The sequence below is a fragment of the Lissotriton helveticus genome, chromosome 8, assembly GCF_964261635.1.
Source record: "Lissotriton helveticus chromosome 8, aLisHel1.1, whole genome shotgun sequence".
NCBI classification, from domain to species: Eukaryota; Metazoa; Chordata; class Amphibia; order Caudata; family Salamandridae; genus Lissotriton; species Lissotriton helveticus.
Window position 1 is genome coordinate 918,589,889 of NC_136069.1, and position 19,005 is coordinate 918,608,893.

General features: G+C 44.1%; 1 protein-coding gene across 4 annotated transcripts in view; it reads left to right on the forward strand.

Moving 5' to 3' along the window:
• The window catches only part of TBC1D23 (TBC1 domain family member 23), a 656,146-nt gene that overhangs the window by 400,168 nt on the left and 236,973 nt on the right, over positions 1-19,005 (forward strand). For all 4 annotated transcript variants that reach the window (XM_078657742.1, XM_078657744.1, XM_078657743.1 and 1 more), the window contains exon 14: positions 9,327-9,469. In XM_078657742.1, coding sequence (XP_078513868.1) covers positions 9,327-9,469 — 143 coding nt within the window. The remainder of the gene's footprint in view (positions 1-9,326; positions 9,470-19,005) is intronic.

Below are 19,005 nucleotides of genomic sequence, written 5' to 3' on the forward strand. Positions count from 1 at the left end.
TATCAGTTTATTAGTTTTGTCGACAAGATCGTATGTTCGTCTCTGGGTAGCTAACGTGTGTGCTCGAGCCGCATGTGAGAAGTTGGCGTGGCATATGATTTCCACTATTCTAGTGGGCACCTTGCACCAGTCCAAACGACCCTTATTGATGGTAGGTTTAGACAACGTTTATAGAAAGCTATCCTAGTGGTGGCTGTGGAGAGCAGCCTTCAGGCTAAGTCTTGAAGGAATGTAAAGCAGCTTGTTTTACCAGTCTATAATCTCTTGAATGATCAAATGAAAGAGCACCACACAAGGTATATATATAAAATATCTGTATTTATTCTAAACACAACTCCTCTATTCTCTTTATGAGGCTAGAGGCAAAAGTACTATACAAGAACTTAAATAGCACACAGAAAATTAGCACAGTATACGTTTTGCCCTAGGGCCTCACAAACCATATACTAAGAAAGTGGTATAAGAACCACGTGAGGGATAGAAGTTAGGCTTAGGGCCTGTAGAACCGCTGGGGCAACCAGGAACCACCCAAGGTAGTGACGCAGGAGACCCACGGGGGACGCGTGCAGTGTCTAAACACAGGCGCGAATCACCATTGACTTGTATGACGAAAGTTAAAGTTACAAAGTTAATCTTTAAGGACACTTAGGAGTGGACTATGGTAAAACCCTTTCAGTACTGGACACTTCAAGAGTCAAGACCCATGGGAGCACCGAAGTATTCGTGTTAAATCACCCAGGGAAGCCGGGTGCATAGGTGTCTTTTTGTGTCGGGTTTCGTCGTCGATTCCAATGGAGAGCTGCAAAGAAGTGCTGCAGGCGTCCAGGAGAAGAGTGTCCGGATGGATCCAAGGGTGGATCGGAGATCTGAAGAACCTGAAAGCAGAGGGGATAGAGTCTGGGTCACTAGCCAGTGACCAGGATAGCGACAAGAAGATGCCAGCCGATGTCGGGTGCTGTAAGGTGAAGTAGGTGAAGCTTGACTCTTCAGCCACGAGGTCCAGGAGGCGTCAATGACATCCAGGAGCTGGATTCGAGCTGTCGCACGTCGGATGTCGAGTGCTGCAGCATCTGTATCCGGATTGGAGCCAACAAGCCTTGGCAACAGCAACCCACACACGATTGGCTTCGGTGCAGACCAGCAAGGTCTGAGGGACTCACCCTTTGGAGGGGAGTCATGGCACGTCTGAAGCAACCAGGGAAGCCCTAGAAACAAAATAGATTCCTTCGTGGGGACCCACTAGCCAACAGACTAGGAATCGCAAAGGCACCTGGAGCTGAAATGCTGAAAGCATGCCCATGGAACACTCGTGGAGTGTAGGCCCATAATCTTCGATGCAAAAGGTGCTCAGGGCTTGGACTACAAGTAGCCCGATGCACAACTTCGGGAAAGCTCGGGAAGTCGATGCACTAGTAAATGTGCAGGATGTCCAGGAGTTCCGGTCCCACGTCTCTCGTGATAGCTACAGTTCTCAGCTTCACTGAGGACTAGTGTCAGCCTCGGAGATGTCTGGAAGTCTGTGTCCTGTGTCGCAGATTCTTCGGGAGCCTCGAAAATGGAGACCGGCAAGATGCTTCTTGGTGCCTGTTTGAACAGGGGAGTCACTCCTTGATCCCAAGGGAGATTTCTTCCGTCTTCCAGTCGATATGGTATGTCGAAGGTCCAAGATATATGTTGCAGAGTTTCGTCCAGGGTAATCTAAAGTCCTAGTGACTGGGTTCCTATAATTATACCAAGTTTAGGGGTTGGACTAACTCTAGGGTCCCACCCATGGGAGGACCTGGGTAGGGGGTGGTTACACCCCTTCCCCTTTGTCCAGTTTCGCCCCAGCAACCGGTTTGAACTGGGAAATGCATGGGACACCTTGTGTGCCCCAGGCAGTGTCTGAAAAGCATTCACTCAATGCAACCCACCCTGCCCCAATACACTAAAGCCTGTCTGGGGAGGTGCTGGCACCTCCCTGGACAGGAAACCTATTGTCCAGGCCTCCCCTGCCGGAGTTTCGTCCAGCAGCAGGAGGTCCGACTCGTGTCTGTGGCAGCAGCATCCATTTTGTAATGCTGAGGCTCTTTTAAACATTTACCGGGTAAGTAAGTGTGTACATGTCTTCTCCCTCTAGAAGGGTGGATTTCTACCCCCGCTGCTAGGACTGGCGGGGGAGTCGGATTCCAAAGTGTTTGACACCAAACACGACATGTTTTGATAAAGTCATTCCAAAGTTAGCATTAACCGCGAGGATTATAATGCACTTAAGAGTATAAGGTATGGCTATATCATAGAACAGCTATAAGGAAGGGATTCCGAAAGCTGCAGAGGGGCTCAGCTCATGCTAGGGCACCCTCTCATACAAAACCAAGCACTCTGCCTTCAGGATTGTCAAGGCCTGCCATAGGAGTGACTTATAGGTTTATATGTGCCTATATATAAAGGTAGATATAGGTATACTATATCGAAGTAAGGGGTGCTTATACCACCTTACACAGGCTACAAGTGCAGACCTGTGATGCCATTTTGGAAGGCTTCCCAGGAGTGGAATAATACATGCTTCAGCCCCTGGTAGGCCTCTGGGGTACCTATGCCCTTGGTACCTAAGGTACCATATACTAGGGACTCACAAGGGTAATCCAGTAACCAATCTGGAGTTTACCTAATGTACAGGTAACCAATTTAGAGAGAGGACAGCTAGGCGGTGGTCCTGATTAGCAGGACCACAGCCAGACTAAAGTTGATAAACCAGTGAAACATAGCAAAAAGGGGGTGTAGGAGGGTGGACACCTAACTATGGTTACCCCAGATTTTTTGCCTAGTGTTTAGCTGGTTTTCGACTTAGTTGGCCTGGGATCCTGCTAATCAGGGCCCCAGGCTATCTGCTCTCTCTTAAAATGGACTCCAAGCACCCTAGGTGCATAACCAAATTGGTACTGAACTCCTTGTCAGCCCCTGTACAGTGCACTATAGGTGCCCAGGGCATAGGGGCATCCAAGGCCTACCAGGGGCTGAAGCATAGCTTTTGCCACCCCTGGCTGGTTCTTAAATTGACACAACTGGCAGATCACTCAGCTGGGGCAAGGTGGTGTAATCACCCCTTGCTTAGATATAGTATACCTATATCTAAACCTATATCTGGACACATATATACCTATCAGCCACTCCTATAGCAGGCCTTACCAATCCGGGCAGCAGAGTGCTTGGTTTTATGTGAGATAGGCTCAGCTCCTGCCAGAGCACTATCTGCAGCTTGCGGAACCATTTCCCTATAGCTGTTCCAGTGATACTGCCATACCATATACTCTTAAGTGTATTATAATCCTTACGGTTATTGCAACTCCGGTTTGGCTTTATCAAAACATGTCGTGTTTGGTGTCATACAACGTGGAATGCTACCCCCTCGACGATTCTGACGATAGGGGCAGCATCCCACCCCTCTAGGAGGGGAAGACATGTTACTTACTGCAAATGCGGTTAATCCTAACCAGAGCCCCAGCATCACAAAATGGATGCTGCTGCCACAGACACTAGTCTGGCCCCCTGCTGCTGACCGAAACTCGACAGAGGAGGCTTGATCAAAGGATCTCCTGTCACAGGGAGGTGTTACACCACCCCAGACAGGAGATAGTGGATTGTAGCAGGGAGGGTTGAAAGAAACTAGACACTGCCTGGGGTGCACAAGGTGTCCCCGGGCAAATGCCAGCCAAACCGGTTCTGGGACTTTCCAGCCCGAGTCCTGGCGGGAAGCTGGACTAAGGAAAAGGGGTGTAACCACCCCCTTCCTGGGTCCCACCCATAGGAGGGACCTAGCAGGTAATCCAGCCCCCAGATTTGGAATATAGGTGGGAGCAGTGCCAATGCACATCAGATTATCCTGACTGAAACTTATGAAACGAAACTCTGGACCCTTCGACATCCCACTCGACGTGGAAGACTGAAGAATCTCCCTAGTGGTCAAGGAGATACCACCCTGTGCAAACAGGCACCATCCAGCACCTCGACGTTTGCTTTGTTGCAGTTCCCGCCGGAACTCGAGCGACAGAGATCGACAAGAGCCAGCGATCCTGACTTCTAACAGCCCGATCCACAGTCTATGCAGAGCTGGGACCCGTGGAGGCGACCTGAAGCGTGGGAGCAGCCATCTTGGAAAAACCACGAAGCGCTGACCCTGCAGCGCCCCAGGCTCCCTCGAAGCTGTGCATTGGAGTTTGAGAAGCTCCAGCCCCGAGCAGCTTTTGCACCGAAGCTCACCCCTCCACACTCGACGAGTGCTGCGTGGGGCCCTTTTGCATTTTTCTGCTCGACGCGTTGGTCCGGTCGCTTGCCCGTTGGCTAGTGGCCCCAGAACCGACGAACCTACGAATTTACACAGCTGGTCTGGTTGCTCCAGACTGGCACTCGCTCCCCTGAAAAGGAGCACCCGCTCTGACCTTGCTGGTCCGAGTATTAAGCTTTCTTCGAATCCTGCGTGGGTTGCCTTTGCCAAGGTTTGTTGACTCCGATCCGGAAGCCGACACCGCCGACAGCGAGAGCCTTCGTGGGACAGCTCGTGATCCACTCCTGGACATCCTCGGTGCCCCAGAGTCCACGTGGCAGCGGAGACAAGCTTCACGACATCGACCTGATTGTGCCCGACATTGCCTGGTTCCTTCCTGAACCCTTCCTTGTCACTGACTCGTGACCCAGTCTCTGTCCCCTCTGCTTTCAGGTACTCTTCAACTTCGATCCACCCTTGGATCGCACCGGACACTTCTCTTCTTGACGCCTGCAGCATCTTCATCTTCAGGCACCATAGAACTGCGTGACGAAACCCGACACATCTTTGCACCTGTGCACCCGCTTCCTGTGGGTGAGGTAACTCTTGAACGCCAATGCTCCTGTAGAGGTTTACACCTCTAGTGTCTAAGTCTAAAGTTTTGTCCTTCTAGTCCAGTCGGAAGACTCTTAAAACTGTAACTCGATAACTTTTACGCACCATTGACTTTGCATTGGTGCATGCGTGTGCTTTCTGCACTGCACCCGAATCCCGTGGGCTACTCCCATCCTAACTGCTGTTAGTCCAGTGTAGTCACAGCGATGCCCTAGGCCTAACCCCCAATTGATTAGTGATTGTTATATTTTGATATATGGTTCGAGTGGCCACCGGCCTCGCCCAGCCCGATCCACAGTCTATGCAGAGCTGGGACCCGCTGGAGCTTCTCAAACTCCAATGCACAGCTTCGAGGGAGCCTGGGGCGCTGCACGGTCAGCGCTTCGTGGTTTTTCCAAGATGGCTGCTCCCACGCTTCAGGTCGCCTCCACGGGTCCCAGCTCTGCATAGACTGTGGATCGGGCTGTTAGACAACTTGTATATGTTATATTGTGCTTTTGTTTAGACGCTTGTGCTTCATTGCTCATAAAGAGTAGTGGGGATTATTCTGAGAATAAATACATATATTTTTATAATATATAACTTGTGTGGTGTCCTTTCATTTGATATTACAGGATTGCATATGGTAAAACAGCTGGCTTCACATGCCCTCTTGAGTTAAGCCTTTAAGGCTGCTTAGTCCATGCTACCCCTAGGATAGCTTGTCTATGAGGTTGACTTACAACCATCACCATAAGGGATTGTTTGGACTGATACAAGGTGCCCACAGAACTGTGGACATCATATACCAGGCCAACTTCTCACAGTGGGGGTAACCAATTGGAAGCAGATCCTACTCTCCTACACCGCATTTTTCTCCATTTCTTTGTGCCCTCTCTGTTTAATACTCAGCCAATATCTCAGTGCCAGATCAGTCATCCCTTCTTCCCCAACCGTGTCTCAATGTCCCTTATTTCTTGTTCCAGTGACTCACCTCGTGAGCGTCATTGCTTCCGTTTGCCCCCGGCCACGGCCTGTACAAAGCCCCGGGCCACCACTTTGTATACTTCCCAAAGGCTACTATGGGAGTCCACTGAACCTGTATTCTCTTCAAAATACTGTTGTGTTTGTTCCCTGAACTCGGAAATTACAGTCCTTAAAGTGCCATGGGTTTAAACGTGGTGGGGGAGTGTAATCATGGGTGGGGTGCTGTAAAATCACCTTGACCGCAGAGTGGTCCGATATGCCCCTCTCCTTGTTGCGCGCCTGGCAGAATTTTCACTCGTACATGGTTTGTGTGAAGATGTGGTCCAGTCAGGAGCCACTACAGTGTGCCGCTGAGATGTGTGTATACTGCCTCGCGGTTAAGTTGTGCATGCTCCATAAGTCTGTGAGTCCCAGCACCTCCGTAAAAGAACTCAGTGGCTGCAGCTTTGTTGCTCGGAGGGACGACATATCTCATAATGGCACTCATATTGCCGCCTAGTATGATACCCTGGGGGCATATTTAATATTAGTTTGCTAAGTTCTGGTAGAGTCTCCGCGTGGAGCCTCAGTGGTATGTAAACAGAGCAAAAGCTGAAAGGCCTAGCCCTCCCATAACCCTGTTAACGCCACGTATCTGCCGAAGGGGTCATACCACGTGCATTCCAGCAGAGAGGGTACTGTATTTTTAACTAGGATTGCAACCCCCATGGAACATGATGTGAACCCTGCATGGGCCAGACGAGTATATCCAAATCGATTGAGTGCTAGGTAGTTGTTGCCCTTTAATGGTGTGTCTTGTGTAGAAGAACTAAGTCAGGGGACTGTATATGCAAGTATTGTAGCACCATGCTGCGCTTCATTTTGTCTCCCAGGCCATTGACGTTCCACATCATGACCTTCTTAACTGATGTTGGTTGTGGTGTCATATCTGTAATGGGGTAGATTGCAACCATCCCCACTCCCCCAATGCCCCACCTTCTCTCTGTCTCTGCAAGGCAGAGTGCCGCATATGGAATGTATTGGTGTCTCTGAAGCTGAACCGGAATAAGCCTAAACTTACAAATCACAAAAAAAGAGGAAAAAATGCCTTTACAGAACACCCACCTCCCTGCTACCCTGCGCCGTAGGTCTAAAACTAGCCACATCCCCAATTTGCAGAGTGGCTGTTTCCCAAATAAACATTCAATGTACGTTTGGGTCGGCTGGCGCCGCTTCTATAGACCAGTGACAGCTCTCCAGTCCCCCCACCTTACCTGGTGCTTTGATGTCCAATGTGTGTCTACACACAGAGGAATTGGAGAGGAGTTGGCCTAACGGCTATGGCGCTCGACCTCGGACCTGGGGATCTGGGTTCGAGTCTCGGTAACGACGCCAAACTCCTGTGATTCTGGGCAAATCACTTAATCTCCCCGTGCCTAAAATGAAAGTGTGTCCTCATGTAACGTAACTGGTGCTATGTAAAGCGCTCTGATACCTGATTCGTTTCGGGTCTAGTTCGCGCTATATAAAACTGCAACAAAAAAAACCCCTAGCACTTACACAATCTTCAAGTGGGAAGAATCTCTGCAGTGTTTCCCAGAAAAATTAATAGTTCATGCACTTAAAAATTTAATTTTTCAGATGTAGGCTCTGCCGAAGAATCTGTTGCACCACTGCTTGCCTTTCCGAAGCCCCAGCCTGTTGAGAAATCTCTGAAACAACACTGTAGTTCAGCCTGCCTCTGTAATTGTATATGCACATTTACAAAAATATTTGCTAGAAAGTGTATAGTGACGGGAGTGGGTGACAGCATAACTAAGAGTTAACGCATGAATTGGAGTCAGAATGTATATGGAGAGTGGGAGATAATATGGCTCGAATGACTGTAGGGGGGAGTGAGACGATGGAAGTAAATGTAAATGGATCCCATTGGGATGGAAACGAGTGAATGGGAGTATAAGTGTGTGGCTAGAAGGGAGGGTGGGTGTGAGAAGTAAGAGGGAGTGACTGGAGGGGGGTGGAGTAAATGGGAGTTGAAGCAGTTTGGAAAATGTGGGAGCAGGTAGGAGTAAATGGACGTGGCAGTAAGACAGTGTTGAGCATCGTTACACTGGTTGAAGAGTAGGTGAGGGAGTAGTACAGCGAATCAGGCAGACGAAGGCTTTGAGACAGTGGAGTGGTCTGAGAGGAGCCACTGCAAGTTAAGAATGTCGCTGACCTACTCCTTTAAATTCAACTAGCAGATTAGAATGAAGGCAACGTAGTTGAGTAGATGCTTGTTTTTATTACGTGATATAAGTAACGGTTTTTATGGTATTTTTGCATTTCATTTTTTATCAACCATCAAACCCTTTGATTTTAGCATACCATTCTTATTTTCGGATCCATTAGCCTTTTTAGCATAACTTTTTCTGCAGTATTGGTATCTAAAGTAGTTTTGTGTGCAATCATACATTTTAAAATATCATAAAACAGCGGTGCTAACCATCAACAGAAGCAGGTATAGCTGCAAGCTAGATGCATTAGCTCAGCTCTCCTTTAGTGAATCACATTCAAAGATGACCACCAAACATAGACTCTGTTCTAACATGGCTACCAACTTGAACACCACTACATTATGTCCATTCTAGTCATGTGAGTCCTCTTTTAGAAGTATCGAAATGGCCTCTCATGAGTGTACAGTGCATTAACAGCCCTCCCGCTTGCTAATGCTCTTGGATTCTTTGCTCGGGTTCAGCCAGCTCCAAACTGTCCAGTTCATCTAGCAGAACTGTAACTGGCAGGATTAGGGCCGGAGTGGAACAAAGAATCAAATAGCGGGTGCAAACTGAAGGAGTTGTGGCATACCGGTAAACTTAACAGAAGCCCTTTATTTATTTATTTTAAATTTTGACGGTTTTCTATAGTGCGAACAAGACCCTTGCTGGTATCAGAGCGCTTTACATATCAAATATAGGTAATGCCATATACACACATGTACATATAAATACAATGGATTATGTGAATACAGTACTGGAACAATTAGAGATTAGCGCATAACTACAGGAGTGTATAGGACAAGTTCAAGTGAATTTGGACATGAGAATCGATTTCACTTCTTTTTTTAAAAAGGCCGCAGATGGATCACTAGGTGTCACCTGACAGGAAAGGCTGATCATGGACATGCTGAATTGGTGTTTGTTTTATATCCTACATGGAAGTAGACCTTTGTTGATGTGCATCTTGGAATGGTATTTCACTAAAAGGAAGTTGTCCTGATGGTTCCTCCTCGCGTCCATTTCTATTGTTTTTCTGGAACTGTAACAAATAATTTGTGATGCATGTCCATTTCTGTCTGAAGGATGAAATATTGACCCTCTTATAGCCAGTACTGTCAGTCTATAAGATATTAAATATAGCCACTAGCTTTTTGTTTTTATTCAAGTTAAATTAATTTTCCATAGATTTTCAGGCTCAAGCAAATGTCACTGTGCTTCTAGATTTCATTTTTTATTTAATCTAATGCTGTATTTGTTTCTCATAGGGTGATTCACCAAATGGTTCAGGAGATGGAAAAGGTGTGAAATCCTTGGTAAATAAAATGACAGTTGCCCTTAAGACCAAATCTGTGAACGTAAAAGAAAAAGTTATTAGCTTTATTGAGAATACATCTGTGCCCGTGGACAGGTAAGCTGGTACAAATGTAGCCATTCATTTAGTTACTTCATATTTGTTTAATGCGTAATTAATTTTAGCTTCCTATGTGTGTATTCGCTAATGTATTCATTTGTTTATTTTCTGTTAGTAAGAAGTGTTTTGAAGCTATCTGATGGATATTATTTTTGTTGTCTAAGCTGGAGTTTTTCTATTTGTGTTCCAGTGATACTTTTTTGAAGTTATCCTAATAGTTTTTGTGTTTTTAGTTCGTGCATACCAGACCGCACTGCGGTTTGGTTGCAAAAGATATATTGTTGAATTGCTAAGAAAATGGTGGGTCTTGCAGCCCTCCCATTGCTTTTCATTAATTAGCTTTACTGTCATTCTCATTTATCTGCTTTTTATTGGATGGATTGCATTGCCCATTGTGTCTGTCCCTCCCATGGAGCATTCCCCAATTACGTGAGTCCTTCCACTGCTCACTTTTGGGGATTAACATTTTTCTCTTGTCTTAATTAAACAGTCCAGCTGTCTCTCTATTGTGCTTCTCATCCCCTTTCGGCGCCCTATGACGCCCTCAACCGTGTGCTTCTCCAGGGCCTCACTTTGTGATGTGCATACTCTCTTGTGCTTCTCCCCTTCTCGTTGCTTCCTTGTATATGTGCTTCTCCCACCTAGCTCCACATGCGCTACATTTCGCCCATTGGCTTTTCTCCTCCCACACTCATGTTGCCCTCTCTCTCTCACCTGTTTACCTAACTCCGCCCGTATCCAGGCCCTCTGTGTTGCTTACCCCACCCAAGATCCTCTTGTGACTTCCACTTAATTCTTCTGCTTGTGGTATTGCTTCTGTCCACCGACATCCGAATATGTTCTGCCCACCTACTTTAAAAACAATGAATACTTTTTCACATTTTGTTCTTTATACATCTAACTCAAATCAGTAAATATAAAGAACCCCCCCCATGGTATTTTGTAGGCGTATGCATGTGTGGTGTGCACACTTACAGAATGATACGGCCAGCCATATCATAGTCTTTAAAAATCCTTTTAATCATGCTGTATAGCATTTCTAAAAACTAATGTCAAAGCCAGTAGGTACCAAAGGTGAAACCTGTTGGCTTTGACAGTATTTGTTTGAATTCACCACTGACTGAAGTCAATGGAGTAGTGACAGGATGGGAAGGCCTACATTGTCTATCCAAAGTAATATCAGCACAAGGCCTTTCTGCCAATTGAGCGTAGATTGTGGCGTGCAGTGTTGATGTTGGTCTTCCAGGAAAGCATAATGGTGAAGGCATTGTAATGTTTCACCATAAGAACCAACATTTAAATAATTAGTTCATATAAAGTAAATGCTAAAGAATATCCTTGGAAAACGCCAAAAATACAATCAACATGTTTTGGCGAAACTATGGGCCATCTACCCCGATCGTGTTCCCCAGCCGCAAAGTATATTAAAACAAAGGGATTCATTACTAGATGAATTTATTTACCACTTTTAGACTTGCCTTTTTGATGTATAGTTTAGGCAGATAGAACCATAATCAGATGAATGTCCTTTACCAGTCTACCAAACAAATGTGTCCTCTTTTTGTTGTCTCCCATCATCGCACTACATTTCTTAATTGCCTTCCTCATGTAAGATTAAGTAAAACCAGGCATAGTGTTTTAGGACTGGTTCCTCTCACTTCGTCTGAACATTCTTCTTTTAGAACTATACTTTGCTTAACTTATTGAAGTGTGTATTTCCCATTAACATAATTGTACAGGCTCCAAAATATTTATTCCTAAAAGGAAGCTAGCGGACAGGTAGAATTGCAGGGAAGGGACAAATCCACATCAGTTTGACTTCTATTTGCTCCTCTCGTAAAGCTTGTACCTCAATTTCAAATTGCCCCATTTTTGTAGCAAATTTTTGATCTCATTTTATAAGAAGGTTAACACGTACACTCATCTACATTCAGGTTCTATTGAAGGCCTCAAATAAACCCAATAAACTAGTAAACCCTGGTGGATCACAAACCAGAGGCAATTATCGCCTTTTCTCTCCCACTCCCCCTGCTTTACTACACTGGGAGCCTAATTTATGGAAGCTAGAAACTATCTGTGATTAATAGGTATGTTTCTAATATTACCTACTAATGCATGCCTGTATGCATTTGTATAGGCTGCTTTTGCCCTCTAATATTTTTCTCTGTCTGTGAACAACTTGACTGTTCCACTGTTATCATTTTTAGAACGTTTAGATATTAGGGGCTAATGAGATCTTAACATTATGATTACCAGAAGTCCAGGAACAGGGCCAAGACCTTTCCAAAGCACTCTGGTTTATGTTCAATTGAAAAGGCGATCTTTTCCATTCCTACTAGAGCCCATATCTTATGTCGGCAGTCCCTAACATCTAGGGCTCAAGTTTTATCCCATAGGGTGGTAATGAATTGCCAGGCTGCACATAGTCTTAAGGACGTTTGTTTCCCTCGCATTATAGTGTTCAAGTATGATTTAAGGTATGTGCTGGCAATCAGGTTATTTGTTTTGTACAAGGAGTCTAATGTGTCTAATATGTTTTGTCCGTTATGTCTGAATTCAGGACATTGTCATTAATAATGAATCAGAGTTTATGTGGTTCTCTTATCCCCACTAACATTCACTTGTTTTCAGTTTGTCCGATTCATGAAGTCTAACTTTTTTTTTAATTGTATAGTGTTATTTTAATCATATTTTATTTCCCTGTAGACCATTTAGCAGTAGAGTGCATTCTTTGAATTAGCTTCTCTCACTCATCTGCTAGGTAACACTCCAAGTCCTTTTCCCATTGTCCTTTATATTTAAGAAACAAGCCTGTTGTCTTCCCTCAAAACACTTATTTTTCACATTTGGTCTAAAGGTGGCTAACGTGGTTCATAGTGTTGTGTAGAGCCCAGCAACAAACCTAACATCATCAAAAACTCTGCTTCATTCAAATACAAATCCTTTTTAATCCCCTCAAAGGTTTTAATACCAGTCCCATCAAAGAATTTCCCTTCTCTTATTTTTTGTTGTTGTTTCTCCATCCCTTAATCGAGCTCTCTTCTAAAACTGGGTTGAACTCTGGAATCCCTACCACTGGGAGTAGAAGGTGAAGGAAAGGAGGAAATACCCAATTTGACAGCCACTTAATCCCAGACACCCAACATATATCTGGTAAATGGGTAGGAGTATGATCTCAAAGCTCTGTGGTTTTGTTCCATCCATGAGGCCTTCCAAATATTAGACCCAGTAGTTGTTTGGTTGAGAAACCCCATCTGTTCTGATTTAGGGCTCTTCTCTATGAAGTAGAACATCTTTGCTTTTGATAGTCTTTGACTACGTTGAGTAAAGTTATTACAGCTTATTGTTGGTGAGGAAAGAGATTGGCAGTTACTCCCCCAACCATATAGAGTTTGCAAGTCTTTTTTGAATTTTTTTAAACAATTTGTAAAGCGGATGGGGGGGTAGGAGGGGGGGTGCTAGAGTTAGAAAGAGTGTCATGGACAGTTAAGTCATTTTGGCTGCTATTCTTCAAAGCCAGGATAAACCACATTTCGTCCTATGCCTTCTTTTCATAGCTGTTTTAGAAGTGAATCAAGTCAGCGTGGTCTAGAGTAGACAGCAACACGTCTGCTGCGGCCATAGTTTATTTATAGATGCCCTTCAATATCCTCACCCTTTGTAATTTGCATTTTTGCATATGCTCTCTGCCAATACTTAAATAGAGGGAAAATGGCTGTGGGGATAGAGGTAACCATATTTGCAAAGATACCACTAACGTTTTGTGTTGATATTTTAAAGTGATATGGTTCTGTCACAACTCAGAGTGGGTGATCTTTCCCTGGCTTTAGCAATACTGTTATTGCGTCTTCCATTGTATCAGACATGATGGCTGTGTCTGACAAGGAATTCAAGAAAGAGGTCTGTGATGGATGGAGCAACAAAATTATTTTACTTAACATCAGGTTGAATATATCTAGGGCTGGCATTTGCAAAATGTTAATCTTGCCGTTCCTAATATCACTTCTTCGGAAGGTTTATGGAGATATTCTGTCTGTTCTGAAAATGTTGCAGTTTGAAATTGATCAATGTGCAATTTGCTGTCAGGATGATGACTGTTCTCTGCTTTGTAGATCTTAGGGTAGAAATACTTAAAGGCTTTCACTTCCTTTTGCACATATTTGATCACATGGATTCCTTTTTACGTAATGTAACCCGACACTTTACAGGCTAGTACCTTCCCATCTGTGGTCCCCTTGTGTAGTATTTTCATTTGTTTCAGCAGGGCAGAGTTCATCCTTAATTGCATTCCACTGGTTCTTTCAGTAGGTTTTCTAGCTCTTTTCTTAGTTCTTTCTGACCTTTATTTAGCTGCATGGGAAATTCTAAGTAGATATCTCTGAATCATTCCCTCTCTGGGCTTTCCAGAGTACAGATATTCCTAGGTCATCCTTGTCTTCGTAACTCAAAAACGGGTGGATAGGATTTAGAACCTTTTTTAAATAAAGATAATATCTTTCTACTAGCCACCATCTGTCTTAATGATGTTTACTGTCGATCTAGAACAGTAAAGGATATGGGCATGGTCAACATATTAGAGTGGCCTACTTCCATGCTAGACACTCTAAGGAACATTGATCAAATTTTGCATATGTCCAAGGAACCCAGGAAAAGGTTTATTCAGTGATATTAATAAGTTGAAATTGCAACTGTCTAATAATCTAATTTCTTGAAGCAAGTCACACACCTGTCCTGAAATGAACCATGTGAGTCCTATTCTTGTTGAGGATCTGTTTGGGTGTTATCCATTACATTTTTAAGACCTTCTACACTAATTTTATCACACCTGAAGTATGTCTGTAATATCTATGGGGAAGTACTTCAGTCCTCCAATGGGAGCAAATTCATTAGCTAGTGTCAACACCTTAAATCTACTTTAAGAAGTAATGGTAATGCAGTCCCCGATCATCTGCTACAACCTTGATTTTTTTTTAACTAGAAACACCCTATGAAAGAGAATATTAATCACTCTTGTTTTAGAAGGGCCCAAGGAGAACAATTAGTTAAGAAACTATTTGGATACTAGACAGGGCCAATCTTTTTTTCACTTTGTGTTTCTTGAATCAAACAAATAGCCCTTTCTCTTCATGCACTGTACTGCTAGTCACTTTAAAATGTATTTCACCCTTTTTGCCTTAAAGATCATTGTTTTTAGCATGTGCTTCAACGGGTTTACGGCGTGCTGTCCTCATAGTGGGTAAGGGTGAGTACTATTTGTCTATATGCTGCTCAACTATATCAGATAACCATCTCTGCTGTATTCCCTGCCTGTCTTCATATTCTCCCATGTTTATTCCCCTGTTGAACTCCACAATACATCAATTGAAAAAATCTTTTCAAATGGAGTAACGGCTCACATTGAGCAGCTTTGATAAGGCCTGAATTGTGTAGGTCGCAGTCCCCCCCCCATATCATCCCAGCCACTGTACCACCATGCACTTAGAACTCATAAGTGTGTACTTATGTTTTTCTCTCCTCCTTTTGTGAGTCTTATATTAAGCCATCTGAGTTTGGAACACTCACTTCTGAAATTGCCACAGCCCCCAACTCTGAGGTATTTCTTCTTGGTTTCTTTCAATCCCTCCCGTGGGGTCTTTACTAAAGTCTCTATCGAGGGGTCCACTCTATCAGTGTATTTCTGTCATAGCACTTCTTCAACTTCCTTCAGAGTTTGTCCAATGACCCTTTTCTCTTTCCACTGGAAGAGGGGGTTCCTCACCCCATTGATGAAAAATTATTTTTTGATCTAAGATGATCTGTGGACTGTTTAGGTTCTCTTTTCTTTTGAAGTGTAGAGTCTGCTAAGTCCTGGAACTCTTGATTTTTAGGGCCATGAAAGTCTTTCCCTCTATTGATCCTGGCAAGGGCATTGGTTCCTTGTTCTTTTCAAATGGACCCTTGTCAGGGTGCATTGTAAAGCATCATTTCTTAGCACATGTGGTCTTCTCTGTGTCACTGTTTTCTTGTTACTGTCCACTCAGAATTTTTAGCATGTGACGTTGGTTTTGATTTCTTTACAACAAGTTTCAATTATTTTCTTATAGATCCCCAATTACATTTTATTTGCATGCAGTCATGTGTAATTTGGTTCAGCTTTAGGTCAACCATCTATTTATCAGGGAGAGGGATTATGATGGACATGTGTTCAGTTCTTTGTCCAACATCTACCCTTTGCTGTTAGTAACTGCTTGATAGACTGTTTCTTCTATTACTGTTAGCTGTCATAGCTTCTTTTTGTTGATTCTCGCTACCAGGTGCGCTTCTCACTGCTCAGCTCATTGCCGCTGTCTTGCCTTTGATGTTGCCTGCATTCTTTAAAGTTGATAGGACCTATTCACTCCTTGTCAATCTCTAGTGTTGGGTATTCAAGTTGGCATATGATGCTGTCATGTTCGCTTTGGGAGGCTCTGTTTAAATGTCCTTCGTAATTAAGGACACCACCACCAACCTAGCTGCAAATATCACCAACTTCAACCAATGGCTATCCAACTATGCAGACGTTCTTGCACCCATTAAAACTCATAAACACCACAGAACCAACAACTAGACATCTTAGTACACAGAACTCCTGGACTCCAATTGGCACTGAAAGAGTTGGCTGTCACTTGGTTACGCTTTACCTCTTGAGTGGAGCTTAGGCCTCCTGTGCGCCTTTCCGCCGATTCCACTCCTGCCCAGAGTTAAGAAGTTGAGGAGTGATAAAGCCCAAGTAATTTTTGTTGCTCTGGATTGGGCACGGAGAGTATGGTATCTTGAACTCCTGAGTCTCATCATGGTCATCTTTTAAGGCTGCCACCTTAGGAGGATCTTTTGTTTCAGCAACAGGGCAGGGTCTTGGACCTCAACTTGGTGTTAACATTTCTCATGTGCGCTCCCTTCGAGCCCCTGAACAATTACCCAATACTCCTACTTGCCATCAAAACTCGTTTTCTGGAGAACATGACCCCAGGAGGGGTCAGCGAACTTCAAGCACTCTATGCACAGTGTTTACACAACTTTCTTTCCAGGCAGACTGGTTCTCAGGACCCGTGCTTCATTCTTTCTGAATGATGTGACCCCTCTTCATGTAGACCAGAATATCACCTTGCCAACCTTCTTTTCTCCGCCTCACCCTTCTAAAGAAGATGAGACTCCACCACCTATACCCAAAAACAAAAAAGTTGTAATTCTACCTAGATCGTACGAAAGAGTTCCAGATGGAAGATCAACTGTTTGTTGGGTACATCCGGGCAAAGAAGGGAAAGGCTGTGCAGAAATGACCCATCTCACGATGGATAGTGCTCTGCATAAAAATCTGCCACGCTGTGGTCAAAAAACAATCCCCTAAGGGCTTATATTAGTGGTCTTCAAACGTTTTGATGTCGAGACCCCCTTGTCTAACCTTTTTAGGCGTAGGGACCCCCTTCTGACAAAATTTGCTAGAAACTGGTTCTTCTTGTCATCAACATATCTCGATAACTTTAAATACCCCTGTTATACCTGCCATCTTTTGGCGTGTTTCTCCTGTTTTTTTTTCTATTCTGACCTAGTTTTGACTCTGTTTTTGCTGGTTCAGTGTCTCTGCGCACTTCCTCAATGCTGTTCAGTATTAGAGCAAGTGCTCCTATTATAAATTGTATTATGGATTGGTATTTCCATGATTGGCATGTTTGACTTACTGGTAAGTCCCTAGTAAAGTGCACTGAGGGTGCCAGAACCTGTAAATCAAATGGTGCTGATGGTCCTGCAGTACTGATTGTGCCACTCACCCAAGCTGCCCTTAAAAGGGTTATCAGACCTGCCATTGCAGTGTCTGCGTGAAGTTTGTAAATGCCATGTCGACCTGGCAAGTGCACCCACTTGCCAAGCCCTAATCTTAACTTTTCTTACATGTAAATCACCCCTAAGGTAGGCCCAAGGTAACCCTGTGGGCAGGATGCTGTGTATGTTATAGGTAAGACATGTACTGGTGTGTGTGCCATGTTCTGGTAGTGAATTTGTGTGTTTCATTTTTCACTATGGAAAGGCTATCTGTCCCATAGGATAGAATGGGAGTTTACTTATAACATTATATGAGCATATCTAAACCAAAGGTCATTGAGCGTAGGGGTGTAGCCAAAGGTGTAGCTAAAAACAAAGGGCCTTATTTATGAGGAATTGGCGAAGGACAGCGCTGCAAGTCTTCTTGCAGCACTGCCCATTGCCAATGTGAAAGGGCTGGAATAAACTGTAATTATGAAATACGGTGCATTCCAGTTCTTTTCCCTTCACAAATTGCTGCCTAGCACGTTGGAAGAATTGTTTTTGTACGGGAAGAGGTACCTTCCTTCACCAAAACAATCCTGAGGGGCGTTTTCCTATTTCTATGAGAGCTGCAGAATGCAGCACACATGGAGAGGTGTCAGTTTTTGGAGCTGCCCCAGGTTTACATGTTTTTGTAAATATGGGGCAGCATCAAAATCTGTGGGCTTTGCGTGGGGTTCCCACGCAAAGTCATGGAATAGCCCCACGCAAAGAATACTTCCTTGACGCAGAGTAAAGCAACGCAGTGATTGCGCTGCTTTATCTTACTGATTACTCCATATGAGGCAATGCAAAGCCATGCATGGTGACTTTACACTGCCTCATAGGTATGGTTACGCCACTGGAGCATCAAAAAAAGTGATGCTCTTGCGATGCAAGCCTCTCATAAATAAGCCTAAAATATTCTTACGTTTTTTAGGTATTTCACTTTCCGGTATCTACATATAAAATAATGAGCAGTGTAAATGAAAAATAAATAAAATAAGTTATTGCTCAGTGGCAAATGCACTGTAGTACATTAAAAAACAACTATTAGTTAATGCACTGCAGAGGTCTGTGTGTAACCAGAGACGCGCAGAATTAAATCTTGATTGGTGCAGTGGAGAGTAGTGATGTGTATTTTTAGTGCTACAAAGTCACAGCCTGTGACTGAAAGCACTGTGAATATGCAAGTCAATGTGTTATACTTGCGTTACCGACACAGGGTATGATACAATGCTGCAAAACGTGTGAATAGTTTTACAATAAAATGGTGCTTTTAAAATGTAGGTTTTAAAAATACCAGACCACATGTAATGCATTTTTTTTTATTTATTTTTTACATAACAGTCCCTTCAACACCTCTTTAGGGGCACAAAGGGCTGTATAAATGCAGTTAAAATTAAAAGAAAGAACTTCCCAGCCCAGTAGTTAACTCTTTGCACTTCTACTAAAAAAACACACATCTTTGGCTTCACAAAGAGCCAGAACTGCTCCCAAGCATCCTTTACATTTGCAGATTACCAGCGCATTTCCTTTCATTCAGGCTAACAGCTGATAACGATCTCAAATAGCCGTCCCAGGTCGGCAGACGGCTGTCTTTTTACAGGGACAAGTGAAGCTGAGGAACCTGCGACCCCCTTCCTAGGACTCCAGGCCCCCCCTGGGGGTCGCACCCCACAGTTTGAAGACCTCTGGCTTATGTGCTCACCGCCAGAGCCAAGGCTGCGACC